This window comes from Marmota flaviventris, chromosome 5 (genome assembly GCF_047511675.1).
Source record: "Marmota flaviventris isolate mMarFla1 chromosome 5, mMarFla1.hap1, whole genome shotgun sequence".
In the NCBI taxonomy this organism is placed as follows: domain Eukaryota; kingdom Metazoa; phylum Chordata; class Mammalia; order Rodentia; family Sciuridae; genus Marmota; species Marmota flaviventris.
The window spans coordinates 120,047,548-120,073,921 of NC_092502.1; the positions used below are offsets into that span (position 1 = coordinate 120,047,548).

General features: G+C 35.4%; 1 protein-coding gene across 7 annotated transcripts in view; it reads left to right on the plus strand.

Annotated features, from left to right (window-relative positions):
• Pde4d (phosphodiesterase 4D) overlaps nt 1-26,374 on the plus strand; it is a 1,072,337-nt gene that overhangs the window by 1,037,341 nt on the left and 8,622 nt on the right. For 5 of the 7 annotated variants that reach the window (XM_071612584.1, XM_071612585.1, XM_071612586.1 and 2 more), the window contains 5 exons: nt 14,843-14,936; nt 16,476-16,648; nt 17,231-17,329; nt 18,382-18,546; nt 19,631-19,730. In XM_071612584.1, coding sequence (XP_071468685.1) covers nt 14,843-14,936; nt 16,476-16,648; nt 17,231-17,329; nt 18,382-18,546; nt 19,631-19,730 — 631 coding nt within the window. Of the gene's footprint in view, nt 1-975; nt 1,056-14,842; nt 14,937-16,475; nt 16,649-17,230; nt 17,330-18,381; nt 18,547-19,630; nt 19,731-20,242; nt 20,365-26,374 lie in introns of those variants that run through there. The other 2 variants (XM_071612590.1, XM_071612589.1) reach the window with 2 other exon arrangements.

The window sequence follows — 26,374 nt, forward strand, 5'->3', positions numbered from 1 at the left end:
TTATTGATTTGTGTATGTTGAGCCACTTTGCTTTCCTGTGATAAATTCTACTTGATTATGATGAATAATCATTTTTACCCTGCTGTTGGATTTGGTTTGCTAATTTTTTCTGAGAATTTTTGCATCTGAGTACATCAAGAATTTCAACGTGTAAATTTCTTTTTTGTTGTTGTATCCTTGTCTGGTTTTGGTATTGAGGTTTTGCTGGCCTTACAGAATGAATTAGGAAAAATCTCCCCCTCTTCAAATTTTTGAAATAGTTTGGGAAGTATTAAGTAGAAAATGTTAAGCGCAAGGTAAAGGTTGGGTTGCATTGTTTTGTGGCTGGTGTCTGATTTTTTGTTCAGGCATCTTTTGTTGAAAGGAGGAGTATCCTTTCATTTTTTTAAATTATAGCTCAAATTTTGTGAGTTAAAATTACTTTAAGATCCACATATTAGAGGGGTGCATGTGAAAATTATGCATGTCTAGAAGTAAACCTGTTTACATTTGTCCTTATAGCTTCAGAAGACAGGCCTTCTCTGCTTAAATCATTTCACAAAGCACACCCTATAGTGAAGAAGGAGCATTTTTTTAAAAAATTGGAATTTCTTTTCTAATGAATGTTGCAAGTGTTTCCTGTTTTTAAATAAAGTCGTTTGGGTGAAAAATTTCAGACCAGATTAATTAGATAATGAACCTTCCTTTGTTTCCTAGATTATTATTCAATTTTTAATATTCAACTTGCTGTTCCTCTTAATCTCAGTCATCCTTAGAATTTGTGAGGGAGCTTTCATTTTCTGAAATATAACTCAGGAACAGAGCTGCTTTATAAGTCAAATGTGGGTCCTTTGTCACTAGAGGGCAGTAAACACAAACAGATGTAGTACATTTATTTGAGGTTTCTTCATGTTTTAGCAATAATCAAAATTATATACAGTTTTTCTAATGTGCAAATAGATTGAAAATCCCGTGATTTAAAATATCGGTGATAGCTGGATGTGGTGGCACACACTAGCAACTCAAAAGGCTGAGAGCAGAGAGTCCGAAGTTCAAGGCCAGCCTCAGCAATGTAGGTGAGACCTTCAACAACTTAGACTCTGTCTCAAAATCAATTCTTTTAAAAAGGACTAGGGATACAGCACCATGGTAAAGCATGTATGTATGTATTTATGTTTGTTTGTGTATATATGTCTATATTGTGTGTTTGTCGACCTCTAAAAATAGTTCTAAGACATTTGAAGGTAGACTGTTTTTAGAGACACTGACTGCTAAAGCTATTGTGTTTAATATCTCAAGTTAAACTTTGCCTCAGAATTATTCCAGGGGCATTTAAGTAATTGTATTTGCATTTGTGAAACTGAACAGTACCAGATATATGAGACCCTACTTTATATGAATTTGGTTCTTGGTTAATAATAACTACCAGAACTTGATTCTAAATAGAAAGGTATAAAATAAAAGCAGGTAGATTATAGAAGTAGATAGAATAAAATATTTTCCAATAGTTTAAGTTCTACAAAAAGTGCTATTGCCAGGGCAATCCCTTTGGTTGGAGAATTCTAAGAGAATATATATTTATCTTAATATTTCTTAAATATTTCAAGTACAATAATATAATATTTAGCTTAGAATTGATTATATTAATAGACCTTTTGTGTAGATTCTGGGATAAACATAAAACAAAGTCCGAAATGCTGTTTTTTTATTAACATATATTAATTGTACATGTCAATGGAGTTTGGTATGATATTTCCATACATGCATACGTATATCCTACACTGACCAAATCACCCATTTCTCACCACCCCCCTTCCTCCCCTCACTAGTCCCTGGTGATCACTATTCTACTTTCTGGTCTTTTTTTAGTTTCCACACAGGAGGGAGAACATACAGTACTTGACTTTCTGTGTTTATCTTGTGAAATACTGTTTTGGGCGGAAGCCAGACAGCCTGATTTTAAACTTTGGCATTACTACTTTCTGGCTTTGTGACCTTGAGCAAGACACTTGACTTCTCTGAACCCCAATTACCTCATGTTTTGGTTTTTCTTTTTCCCTATTAAAAACTGTGGCTTCTCTGTCTCGACCAGTGTTCTGAAGTCAATGATGCCAGCCATATGTTAATGTGTCAAAGATTCAACTCCATCCATAGAATTTTAAGTATCCTGAAATACTCCAGAGAGCTTGCTGATTGCTCAGAGTATCTATTAAGGACTGAGAAAATGAAGAAGAGTGGGATGTAGTGATTCTCAAGAGAATCACTGATGGCAAGTTTTTTTGTTTTTTTTTTTCCTGTTTCAACGTCTATGTTTATAAGCCATTTGCATGTTCAAGAGTGGCAGATTACAACTAGGAATCTGAATTCTAGCTGTGGTGCTGCCCCTCAAACGGCGTTGTCAGGAATTTTTGGACCTCGGTTCCTTTTCTGAATGTGTTGCGCCCACTCTGCATGAGAGCACATCCTTGTCTGGTTCATAGTGCATTCCCAAACACAGGCATGTCTCACTCGGGTGGGGCTGCGTATCTGGGCACTGCTTCCTAACTAAATTAGCTGGTAGGATCCACCCTGTCTGGAGATCGGACCACAGAGATAGTAACCATGGTTCTTTCATTCAAGATGCTGTAGATTCAGCAAAAGAACTGAGGGTAAAAGAATTTGTTCCTGGATTCCTATAAATGACCATAGAGCTTGCATCAGCCTTTTAGATGATGAACCATCACAGACCATGGTGAGCAAAGGCACAAAGAGGACTGGGTTTGCCTGAGCTGTCACCCATGGGGCAAGTTATCAAGTATTTAAGAATGTCCATCTTTTGACTTTAAAATGGGCAGAGTATCTATCTTACTGAGATGTTGCAAAGATAAGAAATAAGGTATATAAAACTCTCATTGCATAATAGACATCTAATAACTTGAGACAGTTTAAAATCCACAGAAGTCAAGTCTGACAGTAAGAGTTGCACCATTCTGGATCCATCTGAATTTCTCTTCTGGATTGTCTAGAATCCTCTCCAAGTTCTTCCTACCATGGCAGTAGGAACAAGCTTCTAGTCTGTTTTGTGTAATGGGAAAAAAATAAAATGAGTTTTAATTTAGCTTAGAGCTTAAAAAAGACTTCTTATTCCCTTGAAATATGGAAATCTTCCTTGGTACTTTTTACTTAACACTTGCAGTAATCTTCTGGCAGCATATTAGGGATTTACAGTTGAATCAACTCAAATCTGACACCTCTCTGAGCATTAGTGCATGTTGTTGCTGATGGAAATCTGTGGAATGGAGACACCATTGTGTTCAGCAAGAGAATGGGCAGTGGACAGTCAGAAGCAGGGAAAACCATATGTGGTTTTGGATCATTTTTTAAGACAGGTTCTGTTGTTTTGCCATATATAATTTGTTTTAAATGTTTTTGGTGACATGGCTGAGGGTAACACCTCTGATCCTTTCCTATCTCCTATAGGTGGTTAAAAATGTTGCTAATTTTTGCTTCTGCATCAATCAACAACCTTTTTGTGTTTGTGATCATTAACTACCTCAAGAAATATAGAAAAGGAGTAAGATATATATTTTCTCTCAATGATTCTACCTTCTGATTGTAGAGGCTAAACTCAGGGCAATAGAAACAACTAGAACAGAGATTCTTAACACTGGACTATTCAGAAAATTTGGGGAACACAGTGTGGGGTGCTTCTCTGGTGAGCACAGGCTAGGGAGACTGGACATCCTGAAGTCCATAGGAAAGTCCTTTGCCATGAAGGATTGCTCTGTCCCACCCACAGGACTTCCAACTGTTCATGTAGATGAAAAACGCCCTTATAATAAGCTGAGCCTAGAACCCAGCTCCTTTTTACATGCACACACGAAATATTTTTACATGGTTTTATCCACACTAGCTCTTCAGTAATGCAGCAACAGCATCATGTTAGGGGAAGTTTGTACTTGGTTATATTTGAAGGCTTCCGAGAGTAATCCTAACCATTTCAGGAGAAAAACACAGTCTTTCTAATATAATTTCTGTGTGTTCATTTTCATGCTGCTGTAATTTTCATGGCCATCTTCCATATCAGAGAAATCACAGTGAACACTTACATAGCATTTACTGTTCCAAGTGCTTCGATTATATGCACTGATTTAATTCCCACAGCAACCCTATGAGGTAGACACTATTCTCATTTTCCAGATGACTAAATTTGAGCATGAAACATTTAAATAAGTCCCTCAAGGTCATAGCTAGACAGGAATAGTAAGATCTAACCTTCTAATGATTTTTTAATATGGTTGTATACAATATTTATGTTTTGTATTATTCAATATAAATTCTTTTACTTCTCCTTATGTTACTGATATAAACCATTCTACTTATTTTTGAAAGATTATCTACGTAGGGAGTATTTAGTCTGTGTGCCTATATTTAGCAAAGTATATTTACAGGAATTGTCATTAAGAATTTCAATTCAGGGTACAAGAAATATTTGTTGTAAAAAGAAAATGTTAACTTGACGCTTGTCAAAGAATAAAATCGACTGGCGGATAGACAACAAGGAGTCAGGGCAGTGAGCCTAAGCTTGCTGAGAACCACTTTGAAGTATGACTGGGATTTAAATGATAGGGGGTGATACTCATTGGGAGCTTACCACCACGTGTGTTGCTGCCTGGAGGCCTTTGCTCTGGGTGTGCCCCTAGCCTGGATCCCCCTCCCAGGGCTCTTGCTCCAGATCTCTGGATGACCATCATCTCAGAGAGGCTTCCCTGACCCTCTGTGTCCTAACACTTCATTGCCTCCCTCTCCTTTCTCTTCCTCCATTGCCCTTTTCATCCTGTGGTGTGTTTGTCTTGCTAACTTAGTTGTTGCATGTAAGCTCCAGGTAGGAAAATGTGTTTTGTTTATACTGTGTCCCCCAGCATGTGGGACAGTGGTTGGCATATAGTAGGAGCTTAGTAAAAAATATTTTTTTGTATGAAGGGGTGAATAAAGGATAATTAAAATTTGGAGAAGGACAGGAATAGTTATGTTTGAGACATACTTGAATAACTTAAATCTGACTTTGAAGGGCTGGTTTGAGGCAGGCAGAGTGGAAGGAGGAAGGAGCTAGTAAAGATAGGGAAATGGGGGCTGCTGCTCCAAGAGACAGGTGGAATTCTAGCCCCCAGGGACAGAACAGAGATGTCAAAGAGCAGCTGAAAACAGTTTTGCATTTAGGGATTAGGAGCAGCAATCTGGATCCCACAGAGGAATGTAGATGGAAGGAAGTAGGTGGTGGGTTACTAGCTTTGAAGTTACAGGCTGAGGCTGGATTTGAGGAAATGAGGTCTGGCAATGGAAATCAGTATGGCCCTGGAGGGGGGAAGGTCAGAAGCAAGAAAATAGTGGAGATTCAATGACAGAGTTTCAGACCTGAGACACAGAGTGACATGATGCAGATGAAAGGAAACATAGTATATTAAGAAAAGTAGTAGTCTGAGAGTTAAAAAATGCTGGTATGGGGCTGGGGTGGTAGCCCAGTTGGTAGAGCATTTGCCTTGCATGTGTGAGTCACTGGGTTCAATCCTCAGCACCACATAAAAACAGATAATATAAAGATATTGTGTCTGTCTGTAACTAAGACATTACTTTTAAAATGTTGGTATGATAATGGAATTATTGTTATCAATATCATCTGATATCTATTTGTTTTATTATATATCATTATTTCAAGTGCTTTGCATATATTATTTTTTTATTTTATTATTTTATTCTAATTAGGTATGTGTGAGGGTAGAATGCATTTTGATGCATCATACATAAATGGAGTATAACTTCTCATTTGTCTAGTTGTACATGATGTAGAGTTACACATTTCATTTAATCCTCCTAACTGTTCTGGCTATTGATTGCTGTATAATAAATCACTTCAAATTTTAAATACAATATATTTTTACTAGTTTCCATGATTTTGTGGGCATGGCTAGACATTCTCATTTGGGGTCCCTTGTGGTTGCAGTCAGGTAGTGGATGGGGCTGGAGTCATCTGAAAGCTAAACTGGGCTGCATGACCAGGATGGCTTCTTCATCTCTGGTCTGGTTGGTGACTGGGCAGATATGTGTGCTTGTTTTTAGGCAGGCACAATCTCTCCATATCCCCCACACTATACTTTCCTACATATCAGCACAGGGATTCCAATAGCAAGTTCAGAGAAAGCAAGGTGATAACTCAAGGCCTCTGTGACTTAGCCTCAGCAGTCATGCAGCATCATGTGAGTATACAGGCCAGCTCAGATTCAGCATAGTGGAGTGGTGTGACTCATTAGGAGTCTTTTGCAGATTAGCTGCTGCACTAACCAATTTAGAAGTTAGGATTAGAGTCCAGGTGCTGGGTGAATTTGGGAAATTTATTTTTTCTCTCAAAGTGTCTTGTTTATGTGGAAATGAGAGATTGGAGGGAATGAAATTGAAGGTATTTTCTATTTTACTCTTTTAAGTATTTGGATTGATATGACGGAAGTGGGAATAGAAAGGAACAAAAGGAAAGTAATGGCATTTTATGAAAGATAGGACTTGGTCACGATGTTGGGGAAGGAGAGAAGGTAATGTGGTAGAGGGGAACATGTCAGGGTTACTCGAGGATTCAGTTAGATGATTTATATTAAACACCTGACAGTGTGTGACTCACATGAGACACCTATTGGATGTTAGGAGTCACGGATTTCATCTGAGACACTGGATACAACGTGGGCCCCCTGACTGCAATGGGAGTTAGTTATGATAAGAACTACTTTAAATAGAAAAATGTTTCATAGTTTTGAAAAAGTTTGACGTGACTGGCAGGACATTTGAAAGGGAAGAGTATTATATTTTTGGAAATACAGTACTAATGTTCAACTTAGAAGTAGTCATTGAAGAGTGTAGGCCTGGGAGAGAGTCTGTGGAGATCCTGAGTTAGGGGATTAATAGAAGAAAGCAAAGAAGGGATGGTCAGAGCAGTGGAAAAAAAAGAAGTTCAGGACCCTGGGAGTTCAGGGAAAGTGTTAAGAGTGATCAAACAAGGCTGAACACTTCAAAGAAGGTAAGGAGGATGAAAGACCATATTAAAAAAAAAAAAAGTTTTGCCTTTTTTCTTATCTTTTGTAAAGGATTAAGAGAAATTTAGGGAATAAAACACAAGGGGTGTAAATAGCAACTAAGAACTTTAGCATCAGGTAATCAATAGAATTTCAAAGATGAAGGAAATGCAGTGGTCCCCCTCTTACCTACAGAGGATATGTTCTAGGACCCCCACTGGCTGCCTAAAACAGTAAAGAATATCAAAACCTACATATAATATACTATATTTTTTCTTGTACAAACATAATGATACAATTTATAAGTTTAGGCCTAATAAGAGATCAACAACCATAACTCAAGATAAAATAGTATAATTTTAACAATATGCCAAAATCAAAGTTATTAAAACTTCTGACTGTTTATTTCTAGAATTTTCCAATTAATGTGTTTTGACTAAAAAACTGTAGAAAGTGAAACTGCAGACAAGGAGGAACTGCTGTATTTATGATGAGGGCATACTATCTAAGACAGACAAACCTGAACAACAGAAGTACTTCAATGACAGGAAGAATGTGCAGTAATCATATCATTAAGTTACAAAAGAGTTGAGAATAAAACTTTGAGATGGAGATGAGGGAGAATGGGCAGGATTTTATGTTAAAATAGGGCAAAAGCAAGATTTCCCCCTTTTCTCATACAAAAGACCTCTTTAATATAAAAATTACAGAGTAATACTACTCTAAACCATACATAAAAATGTTTTTTCCTGAAAGAATCACATTCTATATAGTTGTGATTACTCTTCAGCTTAGTTCTGTATTCCTAAAAGCCACACTTAACTTTAAGTTTACAGCCACAAAAATGTTCCCTTCTGATCAAAATATAGATCCTGAAATCTATATACAAAACATTGCATTCTTTATCCATACACAGCTTGTTAGCTTTTGGATTCATTTTCTCCCAAGTCAGATTTATAATAAATCATCTCTACATTAAGATTTTGGAAATTAAAGAGCTCAGGCACACATAGCACCACCAAAAAAAAAAGGGACCTGAGACCAGCCATACCATACAGCTCAGAGGCTGCATCATTGCATTTGTGAATTCTGGGCATAGGTCACATTTTCTAATCCCTTAGCTTTTATTATGAACAGGGGGAGAACCATGGTTATATCTAGGTCACCAGGGAAGCCACTTGTTTTGGATTTGAGAAAAGAAAGTAATTAAAATGCATGCTTGTCTTTCAGAGCAGCATTTATGTGGATGCAAGTAAAGTCCAAGAATATTAAAATTCATAGAAAAGGTTCCAGAAGGGCTGTCAGTCCTTGTCTAAGAATGAGCTGCGGATTTTGAATGGTGTCATGGTCGTTATGCATCTCTGTAAGAGGGAAGCCCCATTCATCTTTCTCAGGGCAGCCTCCGAGCTGTAGGGAGACCATTATTAAATGGCGCTCACCGGGTCAGGTGGAAAACCTCTTCCCCAGAGGCTCGCCCTCGCCAGCCAATCACAAAGCAGCCTGCGCCAGGTCCACACCCCCTGCCCTCACACTCTGGAGGATGGAATAGGATTGGTGCATAGTTGGGGTTCTGTGGGAGGGGTTTCTTGTCACTCTTCCCAGCTTCCCTGCAGTTCCTTATTTGGTAGCTTTTGACAGAACTAGTCTTTCTTGCAGCTAAGCATCTTGATATACATTATTCATTAAGCCCTGGAGCTGGGAGAGAGAAAGATGCAGACCCTTAGATCTTTAGCTATTCTTTTATCACATGGATTTTCTTTATTCAGAATAATTGTTGAATTTTGTTCCATTCTGGAGTTTTACAAATGGAATGTATTTAATGGGAAGACGACTGGATGGAACCTAATACGAGGCATTCTTTTGTATACTTAATTACCAAAATCTTTAAAATCCCACACTGGCTTGCGGGGATTGTGAAAGTATAAAGGATTTGAAGATACAAATATTTTTGAACATATTTATCATATATATAAGCATTTTTGATAAGCAATCAAAAATGCCTGAAGCAAACTATTTGCTGTCAGTGTCTTGGGGCTACATAAAGGTAAGATTGATTTTTCCTTTGAAAACTCCTGGTTACTCTGATTACATAACAGATATTGTTAACAAATTATGATGGTATTTAAGCCTTTTAAGCAATTCTATATTTTTCCCTTTCACACAAACTATGAAAGAAATATGGGTTTTCGGTGTTCAAGATAAGATTGGATAACTTTTTATCATGTGTAGTTTGTTAAAATAGCTTTTTGATGTGCAGTGATTCTTCTGTTTGTCATATGGTATAAGTTTGTGTTGTGCTTTAAAATTCATTTGCAAATAATTTTTTAGCCAAATTTCCTATTCTGATTTATGGATTCCAATTAACATGTAACAGTTTAAGGTTATACAGTTAATTTATGGCTCTTGCTAAATGCCTGTACTACTTTAATATGGCAAAGATTTTTTTTTCCATCTTTGGATATACAACTCTAGATGACATTAAAATTGACATTGATATTTGTCTCAAAATGAAAATTGATTATCTTAGTGTAAAATTATTTTTAAAAGTTTGTATGATGATGATGCTTTTGTTAATCTCAAGAAGTGAATTAATACACTAAATTTAATAAGAATGTGTTCATATTTAGCAAGCTTTTTGCCTGTTCTGTGGTAATGATAGCATGGTGTTCTACCTCCATGATGGTAGTGAAAGGTAGAAAAACTTAGTTCAGTTCTGGGTGAAGTATCACTTCAGAAAGTGAGGCTCATCCTTGATTATTGAGGCAATTGCACAAATTTTTAAAGATTCATTTTTCCATTACTTTAAGGACTTGAAGTTTGAAATATTTTATCTGTTTCTTTGCTTATTTTAAAGGACATTTCCCCCTTTACTTTTGAGATTTTCTTTAATTTTTGGAAAACATTTCAATGTTTAAATTTATGGATGGTCCAGATTTTTAAAATGTTTTTAAATATATCGATTTTCATTATGTGGATTCTGCTAAGCATTTCTTGGCTACTTTTTTTAAATACAGAAAAGTATAGAAAGTAACCCCCAAAACACCCATAATCCCTCTCACTCCTCAATTTATCTCTTAGCTTTTAGCCAGTTCATATTTGATACATTTTTTAAAGGCTTCATGTTTATATTTTGGGTATGAACAATACCTCCAAGAATCTAAATATACAGACGTGGTCTTATGCATTTTGAAGATTTTATTTTTATGCAGCCAATTTAAATTTAAGTAGCTTTTAATACTGATGTATTCCAAACTTGTCACAGAACAGCAAATTAAAGGAATTTTTAGCAGAAAATCATAGCTAAATATAAGCATTTTCTTTCTGTTTGAGCTGTACCACCTTCTTGAATGTATACTAGGAGAGTATGTAATATATATATATATCCAGTAGCACAGTGGCATGATTCAGGATTTCAGAGGACTATATTTTTAAATATTTTAATTATATTTTTGTTTCTTTAATTTATTTATTTATTCTAATTTTTATACATGGCAGCAGAATGAATTTCAATTCATAGCACACATATAGAGTACAATTTTTCATTTCTCTGGTTGTGCACAAAGTGGAGTCACACCATTCATATCTTCATACATGTACTTAGGTTAAGGATGGTGGAATGAGATGGACATAATTTGTCTTATTTTGTTTTCTTAATCTTTTTTTTTAAGTTTTTTTTTTTTTTTGTAGTTGTGTATGGACATATTGCCTTTATTTGTTTATTTTTATTTGGTGCTGAGGATTGAACCCAGTGCCTCACACATGCTAGGCAAGCGCTCTGCCACTAGTCTACAGCCCCAGCCCTAACAATCTTAAATATAGAACTTAAATACAATTGGGAATGTAAACCATGTAACCGGAGAACTGTAGTTCTGAAATGTAAAACACACCATTCAGATCTGCATTCTCACTGTTTTGAACAAAAACAAAAGAATAGTCTGGGCATAATATGTGTGATGTGAAATATTCAATGGAATATGCAGTCTCGTTTATTCAGTCTACACAATAGATTCTCTGGCATTTTTTGCTTTATTTATCTGTAATAACTGGCTATTTTGATGAATTATATATTTTAATCACCAGAAAAATTATGCATCAGTAATTTGTGTCCCAGATTTGCAGGTAACAAATATTTTTCTATTTGTGCATATGACAATATATTCCTTCTAAGTTAGAGCTTGTGCACAAGTTAGAAGATGGGTCTGTGAATACCTGGATCCTCATCTAATTTTTCCACTTGCCCCAGAAGATTTAGTGTTTAGTTACATTGACAGAGGGCAGGTGGACACCTTCCCTGTACAGACTGCTGAGGGGCTGGCAGAGGCTGAAAAGACTGCCTATTTCACACCTTTTACATAAAAGGACTTTGTGATTATAGCAACTTGGCAGCTTATGACAGGGACAATGTCTAGTCAAAGAGATACTTACTTGAGTGCATGCTTCAAATGTTAATAGAAGACTGTCTTTTTGTGTGTGTTTGTGTGTGTATGTGTGTGTGTGTGTGTGTATTTCTATTTAATGGATGTTTTCAAAGGTGGATTCATCTGTAAAGCACTATGTGTTGTCCACTCTCTAACTTGTGTGAGATTATATATGATATAGTATGTTTTTGAACATAGTTTCCTCTATGTCTTAAATTCTTTTATGAGATTGGATGAAGAGGGGGCTAGCTAGTCATAACTATAATCAAGTCCTTCAAGTGCATGTTCTTCAATCATAAAAATTAATATCAATTAAAAAATACACAAAAATAGGAACTGAGTATCAAAAAGAGGGCTAGGAAAAAGAACTCAAATAAGTTAAGCCACTGTTATGTGCCAGACTGAATACAAGACACTTTCCATTAGCTTAATTAATCAGTAACCCATAATTTACTCAAGGATACATAATTTAATAAGATGGACAGAAAAAAATTTGAACAGTATTGCAAACATCTTACGAATATTCTTAGAAGGCCTTTCTAGTAGATGATACTATAACATGCTAAGTGAATAAAAGAAGAAACCATGTTTTATATGTTATATGATGCCAATTTTTAATTGAAAAATCTCACAGAGGTTAAAAAAGGGCATAGAAGAAAATATAACTGATTGTGATTATTTCTAAGTAATGGGTTTACATGGTTTCTTTCTTCTGTATTGAATTCTGGGTTTTCTATCACATGTGCATTTTATAATTAACAAGAAGTTACAAAAAGAAAGTAGAGTAAGAAGGTAACCATTGTGTTCCTGGGTTTGAGAATAAGGTTCCTAGACCTCTGAATTGACAACTATAACTTGTATTTATCATGACCAGCTGGTTTTTGACATCCAGAGAGTGCTAGTATGCATGACTGTGTCCAGCAGTTTATTGATTTGTTGTTGTAATGACCTTCTGCAGTGCTTAGTAGGGAGAGTTCAATCCTTATGCCTAATTTAGATGATCAATAAGTGACTTTTGGAGAGATTTAACTACATTGAGTTAGGTCATCTTTGTAACAATAATGTAGAGAAGCAGTACTTTTTGAACATTCTAAATAAGCTAATTCAACACTGAGGAATAATTGCATTTCAAACATTTCTAAAAGATAAATTCACTGCTCTTCTCCAGACTTAAATGAGAATTTCTAGTGAAGCTCAACCACTTAAAGGCTGCTAAAGATAAGGAGTGATGTATCTGGCTTTGGTCAAGTTTCTAATAGCAGTTACCTTATATATTGAAACCATATTGTTTCTGTATGTTAAGAGAAATATTAAAAGCATATTTAAAAAAGACTAATTGGGCTGTTTTCAAAGTCAAAGGAAGACATGTTAAGAAGCAACTACTATGTCAGTACTGTCAATTCTTTGTTAAGAGATGACTTAAGGGCAATGAAAATGCCAAGAGAAGTGTCTAAAGATGCTTAAGGGTATAGCACTCCAACAAATTGAGTTGCTGTATGTATGGGTATTAAGATTAAATGAGTTTATGATCATATTAGAAATGGCACAGTATTGTATACAGGAAACTAAGTCAGTAGAATATATTTACACAGAAAGAAAGAAATATAAAATAATAGCAACAAGGAAAAATAATATAGAATGTGTCTATAATAAAACTTGAGGCACATATTGGAGGGAAGGAGAAAGGAGAAAATATATTAGAAGAAATATCTGAGGTGTTAACTACTAGCTGAATATCTTCACTGTTGACACAAGACATTAAGGCAAAGATACAAAATATCCTAAACTCCCGAGAGGATGTATTCAAGGAAGAATAAATACATCTACTATCCTAATAGAATACCTTTTTAGAAATGGTGGCAAAAGAAAATCTTAACATTCAGATACAGGTGAGATTGGACATGTTCAAGGTTGTATGGCCATAGACTTAATGTCCAGATTCAACAGCAAGCAATACCCTTAAAGGAAAAGCAATCAAAATAATTACAGTGGAAGCTAAAGGCAGAATAACAACTCAAAAAGGCTGAAGTTAAATAGATGTCAACTTAGAACGTTTTACCTAGCAAAATTAACCTTCAAAATTTCTAATATGAATAAAGATACTTTCAAGGAAGAGGAGAAAACATAAGAGAATTTGCCATTAATTCACCTGCTTTAAAGAAATATAAAAGTAGTTCTTCAATCACCAAATATTTGACAGAAGAAAAAAAAAACTGAGGCAGGAAGAAATGATGAGCTAAAATTAAATGGCAAGTAGGTGGCCAAATATAATTGAAAAACAGTGGGCATAATAGTTATGATATTTGTAAATTGCAAGGAAAAAAACATAAAAAACAGGAAGAGTATAAATTTTTAAGGTTCTATCATTTTTTTGGAAAGTAGTAAATGCATTATATATATTAGATTGTGATAAACCAAGGATGCATTTTGAAATCTCTAAGTTGTACATTAGCCACTAGCCATGTATGACTGTTGAGCATGCATGATTAGATAAAATTTAAATGTGTTTAAGTATAAAAGAATTAAAACATTTTATTAAAGATTTTTTTAAAAAAGCAGCAGATGTGCAGGGAAGTATCAAATCTTTGAAAATGTTGGCAATGCCGCATGATGTCTTTGGATAAAACAAGCACTGTAGCTTTAGTAAAATAAGTTGCAAAGTAATAAAATAACAATAAAGAAAATTTATGGGGTTTTTGTTTGTTTGTTTGTTTGTTTCATGACTTGGGAATTGGGTTGGCAAATTCTGTGAATGCTGAGAACCAAAAGCCTTGTACTTTTTACTTGAAAAAAAATAATTAAAGAATATATTATGTAGTGTTAATTTAAGTTTTATTTTTCCTCAGTTCCCCAAAAGTACTCAAATCTATTGAAGTTTTCTTTGGGGTAAAATATCAGATTTTAACCTTTGACCAATATTATTTATATATTCATTTCTGGTAATGATAAACCAAATGATAAAAATATACCATGCTTAGTCATGTGAAAACACTTTTGTGTGCTTATAAATCATATTTTTATCTAAATACCAATAATACATTAAAGTGTATAATTGTTTTTACTATTGTCATTGATTGTCAAAATCTGAGCTACTCAATGTCATAGCCACCAGCCACACACTATTTAAATTGAGAGTAATTATATGAAATTCAAAATTCTGTTTCTTGATCACATTGACCACATTTCAAGTGTGTGGCAGCCATCTGTGCCTGGCAGCCACTGTCACAAATGACACAGATTATGGTTCTTTCCTATGATTGCTGAAGGTTCTGTTGAAGAGTTCTCCTCTAAATTGTCAAGAAACTTTAAAATTTTGAGGATGTATCTTTCTGTGTCCCAGGATACGCTTATGTTATTTCACTTAAAATTTCCTCTTCTGTTATTTCATTTTACCTTTTGGTTTTTCAGTTTAAAAGAATGCTTAATCGGGAGCTCACCCATCTCTCTGAAATGAGCCGGTCTGGAAACCAAGTGTCGGAGTACATATCAAACACATTCTTAGGTGAGAGTAACTCCATGCAGCTTAAAATTTTTCTTTTGAATTATTTGCTTGTTGGGTTTTGGAAAGGGATTGAAGCACCAACTCATTTTGGAAACCAAATAAGTGTCAAAAATTCCGTTTGTACTTATTATCTTAATAATTTGATACTGTAAACTTCTAAGCCTTAGAATATAAGGTAACAAAGTAAATATTTTTTTATTTACTCAGTGGTGCCAGGGATTAAATGCAGGTCTTCACACATACAAACATTTTACCACTGAGCTACATTCCTAGACAGTTTTTTTCATAATACAGAACAGTACAATGTATTTTATAAGATATTTATGCATGGATTTGACAAATTTTTCTTAAATGCTTCCCTGGCTAGGCACTAGGTACTTAATGATAAATTAGAAATCGTCCCGTCCTTGATGACTTGATTGTCTAATGCATACCACGCCTGGCAATCTAGTGAGCAAGTACAGTGCAACTGCTGAAGAACAGTGTGCTAATAATAGCTGAAAGTATGATGTTCTGGGGCAGCCCCTCTACCTCATCAGCAGAAAGAAAGTGCAATAAGTGAAAATCAGTAATTTGAACAAATCATTGATTTAAATTTACTTTCAAAACAAAACTGTTCTAATGGCTGATTGGCACATTACTGAACAGACATGAATGTTTACAATGTACAAGAATGGGTAGGTTTGCTGACTGCTTGAAATAGTGGAAGAATGAATGTACCAAGATATCTGATTTTACTGTAGAAAATGATAAAGAGCATTGATGTAAAATCACTTAATAACTTATAATTGGAATTCTCTGTGGGTCCCATAAAACTTGGTTACATCATAACTTATCTCACTGTGGTATAGAAAAAGAAAAGATCTGAGGTATTCAAGTCATTGAATATGCTTGTTTCCATTTTAAATTTTTTTAAATTTATCTTGTCAAATGTCAAAAGGAACTACTTCCCTTTGAATTTTTTTTCCTTAGAAAGCTTATTTCTATAATAACAGGAAATAAAGGGGAAACCTATATTTTCTTTCAAAAAATGCTGCTTCAATTCCCATATTCTGATCGGTTTTAATTAGCTGTTAGATTTGTACACTGCTATTTTTATTACATTCGTGTTTGAAGTTTTTATTATTTTAAAGTATGTGTTGAAAATGAAAATCCTTAGTTGGCAAGAGCAGTTTCAAGCCTCTAGGTTATTGTCATACAGTAATGGAGTTGGTGAACAGAGCAAATAATCAAGAATTGTACTTTCTGTGAGTCTGCTATCATGATTAAGTCTTGCATGATTTTTTTCATTGGGTGATCTATCAGGAAGTAACCACTGCACACATTTGATATTAATTAGTTTATTATGGAATTTATTTGCTTAATTTTGTATGTGAGGATATTAAGTTTTCATCAAATTATGAATATTCAACTCTATTAGAAAAGTATAACTTGTAAATATTTCCCAGTGATTAATTATATGCTGCCTAATTATGCATGTTGTGTTTTTTTTAAAGTAGAATTCATAATAATTGTAGAACAATTTCTAAATTTCTTAAGATAAGCAACATGAAGTGGAAATTCCTTCTCCAACTCAGAAGGAAAAGGAGAAAAAGAAAAGGCCAATGTCTCAGATCAGTGGAGTCAAGAAATTGATGCATAGTTCTAGTCTGACTAATTCAAGTATCCCAAGGTTTGGAGTTAAAACAGAACAAGAAGATGTTCTGGCCAAGGTAAGATAATTTCAGAGAGCGTAATCATAAGTATGCAGTGATGTTTTGCATGAATTTTGATTTCTTCTCTTTTAAATAGATGGAAAAGTTCATTAATTTATATGAGTTTGTTTTGAAAATGGAAAAGCACTTTATAAAGCTCTTTCAGTTATTTGAATTTATTAATATGTGGATTTAGACAGGTGGTTTAGTACACATTTCTTACTTTTTTGCATCTTCATTTAATTTTTGGTTTGAAGAAGTTAGAAGTCTATCATCTCTTCTGGGTTGTACAAGAATAGTTAAGTTTCTGTGAGTAAATATTATCTATTGAAGAAATGCTTTGGGATTGATATTCAAATATTCAAAATCTGTGAACGTGATGTGTTGTCAGAATTACAATCTAAGCAATGCTATTCTGTTTTCAGTACATTTAAGTAAAATTTCCTAAAGTTTGCTTTTATTTTTATAGTATATTGCTTATATTTAAAATGAGTCATTGTTTAAAAATATCTAACAATTTTTTAGATTTTTAAATATTTGTGTTTCATTGCCTCATGTTCTTCCACTTTCTAATTATTTGGTGTCATTTTTCAATGCCAGGAACTAGAAGATGTGAACAAATGGGGTCTTCATGTTTTCAGAATAGCTGAGTTGTCTGGTAACCGGCCTCTGACTGTTATCATGCACACCATATTTCAGGTATAGCAGTTCTATCACATCTCTTTTGTGCAGGGACTGACTGTTGAGTCTATGAAAAGTGTATGCATTTCATCTTCCTTATCACTCACCCTTTTTGTTAAAGTATTTATATTTTAGTTGTAGTTGGACACAATACCTTTATTTTGTTTATTCATTTTTATATGGTCCTAAGGATTAACTCAGGGTCTCCCACATGCTAGGCAAATGCTGTGCCACTGAGCCACAACCCCAGCCCCTCTCACTCTTTTTTGTTGTTGTTCATTTTGATAGTATCTTTTCCCTTATCTGTTCCTTTTCCAAGGGACAAATAAAGGTAGAGAAATGTGGAGTGTGGGTAGAACACAAATCAATTTTATTTTTGTTTCCATCTAAGAAAAACATGTGATATGGGAGAATGAAGCAATTCATTAAAACAACAGTTTAAGATTCATCTTCATGACCCTGACTTGCATAGGGAATGGAGTGCTAACTTTAAAAAATGAGTAACTTCCCTGCAGACTAACCTCAGAACATAATTTCTTTAATCTGCTACTACCTTTTCCATATCCACTACTTTTTCTTGTGGAGCCCTTGCCTCAGCTCAGAGTGAGATTTAAATGAGAATTTGAGTCTGTTACTGATACACTGGGACTGGAATGGGAAACTCCAGTTCTAGAATGAGGTTGGGGCTGGTGGGGATGAGGCAATGGTGCTCCAGCGCTGGTGCCTCCATGGTCATGGGATACTGAAGCTTTTATAGTAGGCAGTACATTCCTGAGACCTTAGGTTTGGATAAAGCAGTATTGTCCTCCAGAAGGACAACTCAACTCTGATATTGTCCCGTAAGTTCCTCGATCTTCCCAAATATTTCCACTTCTCTCACTGAACATGGGAAAGTGCTATTTCTGTTTCTGAGTCATCTGTAGGAAGCCCTGGTGGGTTTGTGTGTGTGTGTGTGTGTGTGTGTGTGTGTGTGCAGGTGGGGGGGTGTTTGTTTGTTTTAGCATTCTGTGTGAAACATTTTTTTAAAAAATATAAAGACAAAAATGTTACAAGGATATCTTCTCCTACAGGAACGGGATTTGTTAAAAACATTTAAAATTCCAGTAGACACTCTAATTACATACCTTATGACCCTTGAAGACCATTACCATGCTGATGTGGCCTATCATAACAACATCCATGCTGCAGATGTTGTCCAGTCCACTCATGTGCTACTGTCTACACCTGCTTTGGAGGTAAATCTGTTTTTAAAAACCTTAAGAACACTAACTTGCCATTCATGAGTGTCTTAAACTTTCAAACTGAGGAATTTGTGATGCACATAGTAATTGGCTTTATTGGAAATATGTTGACTTACAGGGGAGAAATGTTGTGGTTAATAAAACAGTTGCAGCTTTGATGAATTTGTCTGTAAAAGTGGGTCAGAGATTTAGGGATTCATCTGTTTATATTTCTTCTTTTGAAATGATCCCAGTGGACATGTAATAATGCACATCTGGACTTTTGTTTGTGTTCTGGGAATTCATTTTGATGACTTTTTAAGTTAGAGTTCAAAGAATGATTAATTTATAAAATGTAAACAGTGAATGCATTGATATTTTCCATAGAATTTATTAGGAAAAAATACTTTAATTTTTTTTTAAATCCTAAGATGTTATTCTGCTAAGTGTTTACTAAAGCAATTTGATTTCCTTAATCATTTTTGGAAAGATTCTCTTTCTGGATATAGTTTGCATTGTTCTCAGCATGAAATTGTGTTAGTACCTCATCATTTGGATGAGTGGTTTTCAACTGTAGATGATTTCTTGCCCCTTCCCCCCCCCCCCCAACGTCTAGTGACACTTGGAATTCCTGGAGAAATTTTTGGTTGTCAAAACTATCACATTTTTGTTTATATATGCTACTGGCATGTCATGGGTCAAGCCAATAATTCTTCTAAGTATCTATAATGTACCAGTACAGGACATCATCACACATAGTGTGACCTGACACAAAATGTGAACAGTGCTGAGGTTGAGAAATCCTGATTTGGATCCAAGAAAAGAATTTCCCATGTCTTATTAAGACATTCATTTTTTCTGATTTTTAAAAAAGTATAATGATCCTCAGATATAATGAAGTTGAAATATTTTCTTCCAGAATTATGCTTAAAAAGTTTACAGGTACCTCATTAGCTAAAAGTCTGTTCATAATACATGGTGATAACATATTTGAAGGTTTGTTTTCCATTTAAATTCTAGGAAGTCATTTGTCATTTTATTAATACTTTTTATTTATATTCTTATATAATAGTAATATTGATATTATCTGATTTTCCAGGCTGTGTTTACAGATTTGGAGATTCTTGCAGCAATTTTTGCTAGTGCAATACATGATGTAGATCATCCTGGTGTGTCAAATCAATTTCTGATCAATACAAGTAAGTAAAGTTCACTGATTTTTTTTTCAGAGCAAATATTTCTGAGGGTCTGTGTAAATTTTTTTCCAGGACTATAAAGTTCTTTTGAGATGTGTAAATATGTGTTTTAATGATAGTGTATGTTAATGTAATTTATCTCTGAAAATTATCATTACATCCCAAGAGGCATTATGATGTTTGAAAATATGTGTTCAGGACTTCTCTGAAAATAATATGTTGCTATTTCACTACATAGGGATAATAAGGAGAATCAAAAGTAAAAGTGGGAAGAGACATTTAGGTAGCTATGCTGCCTTTAAAGGTTAAAAAAAAAGCAAAGGTATGTGAAAGTGAGTGCTAGTAGACCGTTACTTTATGTAGATCATCATTTCATCCCTTCAGAAGCTGTAGCTCACCTTTTCCCACCCTCAGCAGGCCCAACCCTCTTCTTTCCTTTTTAAATCTCGTAATGAGGGTGACAGGAACTTCTCTCTTAATTTGATATTTTAATCATTCAGTCTTTTTCTCCTCAGTGGTAACCTCTCAAATCTGTATAACAAGTCATGGCTGAATTTGGAAATGTAAGGATGGTAGGACTATTCAATATGGACATCTCTGACAGCTGCACAGCAAGCCTCTGTAGGAAATGTTGAGGTGATGTTCCACCTCTTCCTTTGGAAAGAGCTTAGGTTTACAGAAGTTATTTGGTCCTTGAAGTCAGTAGGTAAATTACTTAAACATTTACGGCGATTTAATTCCTTGCCACTAAAATAGATTAATATTATAAATTTGATTTTATATATGAAAAAAATGCAAAGTTGTTGAAAATGTTTTTTTTTTCATGTTAATAATCTGCCTCTTAAAAGGGATCAAGATTTTTATTTTAAGATAAGAGAAATGAGGATATAGGACTATCTAGGATCAATGGCTATCCCTATTAAGAAAATACACTAAGTAGATTTAAGTTGTGAGTTGAAGATAACCAAGAGGGATATCTGCCCAAGCCGTAGCTAATTGGCCAGTTGAATATGGATACCCCCTTGTTTCTTTTTCAATCTTAGAAAAGGAAATAGACACATGTTGGGAAAAATTCTGCCTTTTTTTCCCTTCTGCTTGAATTTGTGGATAATAGTCTTCCTACATGCTATAACAATCTAGCCATGTACAATTCTAGATGCTTACTGTCTATTTCTTATACTTGGCTGTACTCAGATCTAAAGAGAAAAATTAAATGCAATCTTGCTTTGAGACATTTAACTCACACGTTAGGATTATTTAAATCTATTTATCTTTCTTTTAACAACCTCTGTCCTACCTTACAGTAAAGTACACTTTAATGATCCACATATTTAAAGGATTAGAACAAGTGTCCAGAGATGTGTGGTTAGTCAAGTATATTTTAGAAGCTTAGTTTAGGAACTTATTTATACAGGTTAGGTCATTTAAGCTAGCATAGCCCATCTACAGACAAATTTAATACCCATTGAAGTTTAAGAGGCACTGAAACAGATGATGGAGAAATTTGGAGGATGATTATAAATACAGAGAGAGTAGTCAGAGATATCCACTTAAGCTCATTTTTCTGGTCACCTACTTGGGGTAGAAGGATGACAATCCTGAACCTGAAAGTTCCTTGCTACCTGTGATGCTGTGATGATCTTCTTTCTATAGGACCACAGGAACACAGGAAAGCTCACAATCCACAGAGCAGCTTAGGTTGGATTGCTAATATTTTTGATGTTAGAGTGTGATGGGACTGTGTTATTCCTGAGCAAATGAATCAGCATTGTCATTTGGTATATGAAAGTATCCCACGGTTGATGATAGTAACAGGGCATGATCAGAATTACTGCCCTAGTAAGCTTTTGACAAGGGTTCATGTGAGGTAGGTTCTTTTTTTTTCCTTTGAAGAACATAGAAAGGGCTTAGTAGCTGGTAATATAAATAAGTTTTATCTTCACAACATACAATAAAGAAATCTCTCATAACTAATAATAAATAGCTTAGTAATAATAGTGAAATAAAACAGTATTATACATTTATGTACTTTTAGTACCAGTGATTGAAATTAGGATTGCTTAACCCCTGAGCCACATCTCCAGCCTCTTTTTTTAATTTTTATTTTATTTTGAGATAGGGTCTTGCTAAGTTGTGGAGGCTGGCCTCAAATTTGCAGTCTTCCAGGCATGTGCCACTTCACCTGACAATGCCTTTATTTTTGATCTGCTATAAATGTCTTTTTTTTTTTTCTTAACAGACTTAAGTTGGTATTTTCTCCTACGTTTATGGATGAGTTGAGCATCAGTGAGTCAGACTAGCACTTGCTGTGCTCTTGGCTCAGAGCTGGAACTCCAGTCTGCCCCAAACCAAAGATTGAATCCATTCTTTATAATAAGGAATTCTAAAAAGTCCTGATTATAAGATTTATAAACCCAGAGTTGGAAAGTTATCTGTCTTACTATAAAGGAGACTGTTCAGTGCAGCGAGGTAAAGGGATGCCTTGGGTTATGTGGCGAATTTCAGAGGAGCACTAGGGCTCACTGGGCTGGTTCATAGTGCAGTTATGGTCTTGCTTCTCAGTTGTGATCCTGGTTCCGATTAATCATTTGATGTGTGTTACTTTGGGGCGCCAAATGATTTGACACAATTCTGCCTGGCAGAATTTGTTGAGCTTTAATGAATAACTTGGGGATGTAGAGGAATGTGACATAGAGAAATTGAAGTTCTACATGGGAAGCTCCTTAAGTCTTTTATTTTTAAGGATAATACAGGTAATTAAATCTGTAAAATGTGTATTATATCATCAAGTCTTGAATAGAACATTCTAGAATGTCATTAGTGTAAAAATATCTATTTAACTTCACAGCTTTATTTTCTGGAAAAAAAATAAAGCAGTATAAAAAGTACAGAATATATATATATATATATATATATATATATATATATATATATATATTACATTTTCCTTGGAAGAGTATCCTTTTTTATTTATATCAAAGATGGCCAGGTCGTGGGGAGAAAGACTTATTTACATTAGGCACATAATCAAAGCATGTATATTTTGGCTTCTAAGAGCAGAGAAGCATCATATCATATTAAGGTGAAGTTATATCTAAGAACCAGTGCATATACTTTTTAATTTCTCTGATGTAATTTAAAAATACAGTTCCCATAGTCATACTGGTGAATTATATAGAGAGTTTTGTTTTTCTACCTAAACCAAACTAACATTTAAAAGAAGGTAAATTCATTTTTAACAAATGTGGTATAGTTGTAACTATTGAGATTATTTTATCCAATAACAATGTATTTAAATTTGGTTCTGGGCACTAGGAATTCATGGTGGCCAAAATTGAGCCTTGGCTATTAGGAACCTGCATTCTGCTGGAAAAGACAGCTTACATGAACATGTGGCATGTGATGGTATTCAGAGCAGTAGTGCAGGCTTATGGCACAGAAAGAGGAGTTGAGGGAGTGAGCAAGCAGCTTTAACCCTTTGACTTTAGCACCAATATTAAGTTAAAACCACCACTTCCTCTCCCCATTTCAAGGACAAATGTTATGTTCAGAAGTCATTTTGAAGACTTTTGCTCTTGTCTTCCGTAACTTAGAGTCACAGTGTAGCCTGCTGTCATTTTCAAGCTCTGAGTTCAACATAGTGAAGCTGTAGTAACAGTGAGAGGTAGTTCTTACCAGTCTTCACTCCAGTCTTAAGCGTGCCAGCCCAATCTCCTGGTGTAGGCTTGGATCCACCACACGGATGTTCTTAACTTCACATTAAGGCCCAATCTTCTCTTGCTCCTGTGCCTTTTAAATAGGCTCTTACTGTTGAAAAAACTGTTCCAGTTTCCCTTCTTAGACTGAGCTGATGAAATAAGGGTTTCTGTCCAGATGCAGTTGGCGGAGGAAACTCCTAGGGACATTACTAGAAGCCCCCACATTTCTGTTGTTACTGGCATATAATCCTCCCAGAAGTTGGGTAGGGATCGTTCTTACTTTACAAATGAGAACAAAGGAAGAGAGGTGGGGTGCTGATTTCACAGCCAGGTCTGTTGGATTTCTAAGCTCAGGATCACTTAACCTCAAACCCTGATACAATGAATATGCATTTAATTTACTCTTAAAAGTGTTTTTCATCCATAAGATATAAGCAGAGGTATATATGGAATGAATCTGCCGTTGTACTAAAGCACAAGAATGCCCTTCAGAGGCCTATAGTCTAAGGATGCGAGAGTAAATTTGTTTATAACTTAACCAGGCTGAGGTGTGCCCAGAAGCTGGCCAAAAAATGATTTAGGGTGAATCTGTGAGAATGTTTTCAGAAGACATAGGCATTTGAATCACTAAATTAAGTAAAGATTATCATCATCATTGTGAGTGGACATCATCCAAGCCACTGGGGGCTGAATAGAGTAGAAGAAGTGGAAAAAGGCAAATTCCTGTTCTCAGTTGGAGCTGGGACATCATCCTCTCCTGCTCTCAGATATCCATGCCACTGCTTTTCGGGCCTTCAAATGTGAACTGGGACTTACATCAATTACTTTCTCCACTCCTTCCATTACCTCCCCATTCATTCCCTAACTCAGATCTTCAGACTGAATCATACCCCTAGCTGGTTTTCTTGCTTCTCCAGATCCTGGGACTTATTGGCATCCATAATCCCTGAGCCAGTTTCTAATAAGCACATTGAAATATCTATATCTTTTATCCTACTGGTTCTTTTTCTCTGGATAACCCATAAAAGAGATTTTTTTTTTTTAAACTAAGAATGTTTGTAGAGGAAGAAAGTTTTAAGGATGACTTTTCTGAATTAATTATGGGGTTTCTGGAATTGGCTTTCTAATCTGATTAAGTCTGAAGACAGCAGTGCTGTTTCCAGTAGGAGAGAAAGCACTGATAGTCTGTAGGGAGAACTGTTTATACATAAAATATCTGCCTTGGGTACTCCCAATCAACCACTTACATTTGAAGCAAGGAGCGAAGTGATTCTGCATATGATACTCTCACACATTTTTAGGAAACCCAGGAATGTAATAACATTGATTGGTTACTCCTGATGTCAGTGAATCAAGTGGTGAAGTAAAGGGATGAGCTTGGGGATTGGAATTCCCAGATCAAGCACCGCCATCAGTGGACTAAGTGCTTCTAGGTGTGCCAGCCCTCTGTAGCTGCAGTTGCTGGAAATCAAAGGCAGAATCTTCTCCTGTTATTGGCTAAATACAATGCAAAGTGAGCTCCCAGCTTCCCAGGATGTCTACTGGAAGAGTGAGGACATTGATTAGGAAATAAATCCAAATAAAATTCAAGGGCCTTCTGTCTTAGTGCAATGTCTAAGGGTCCAGTGGTATGGGGCATGGTAAGATATCTCTTCTAAGGAGAGGGATAAATTGTTATATCTGGCCCCTCCTACAACTATGAAGAAGACACAATGCCTAGTACCAGTTAGGATTTTGGAGGAAACTTACTTGTTTGAGTATGTTATTCCGGCCGAGTGACCTAAAGAGCTGCTGGTTTTGTGTGGGGGCACAGAATAAGAGAAGGTTCTGCAGAAGTCCAGGCTGCTGTGCAGGTTACTCTGCCACTTGAGCCATATGATTCAGCAGATTCAGTAGTTGTGCCATGATTCACTTAGAGCTGCCAAAGGCTGCCCACACTCTAGAAGCAACTGGCTTGATTAGAATGGTGGAATGGCCTTTTGAAGCCTCGGTTGCAGCGCCAGCCAGGTGGCAATACCTTTCAGGCCTGGGGCAAAGTGTTCCAGAAGGCCATATGTAATCGAAACCCGTGTTCAATATCTAATGTTACTTCTCCCATAACCAAGAGTCACAAGTCCAGAAATCAAAGATGGACATGGAAGTAGCACCATTCACTATTACCTCTAGTTACCCACAGGAAAAATTTTGTTTTCTCTTCTGGCAACATTATGCTCTGTGGCCCATAGGTCTTAATTCCATAGGGAGTAATGACCAGGAAGCATGACAATAATTCACTGACCTAGAAGGAATTCCCCTTTGGATTCCTTTTGTCTCCAAATGAAGAAGAGACCAAGAAAGGAGTTACAATGTTAACTGTGAGGACTGATGTGGACTGCCAAGGGGAAACTGGGTTATTACTCCACAGTGTAGGTAGGGAAGAATGTGTGTGTGGAATACAGGAGATTTCCTATGGTATCTCTTACATTACATTACTATGCCATTGTGAGTTAGGTCAATGGGAAACTACAACAACCCAATCCAGGTGGAATTAGTAATGGTCCTTCCCAGGAGTGAAGATTTGGGTCAACCCAGTAGAAAAAGAACCATTACTAGGTACTTTCTAAAGACAAAGGAGATAAAGAATGAGTAAGAGGAGAAGGTAGTTATAAATACCAGCTATTAGCACAAGACCAGTTATAGAAATGAGGACTCTAATCATCATGAGTACACCTTTGTGTGTGTAAATATACTTATATTGGGAAATTTTCTTTGTTTTTCCCCCTTTTCCCTCATCATGTAATATAAGATGTTTTGACTTTACATTAGTTTTGAGGTTTTGTTAATTTTGCATCGTAGTATTTAAGTTGTGGAATATCACAAGAAGAGTAAACATCATTCTAGAGCTTTACTTCTTATGGAGAAAGGGTACTGGGTTTATAATTGTACCATGTTAGATGGAATTGTTACCTT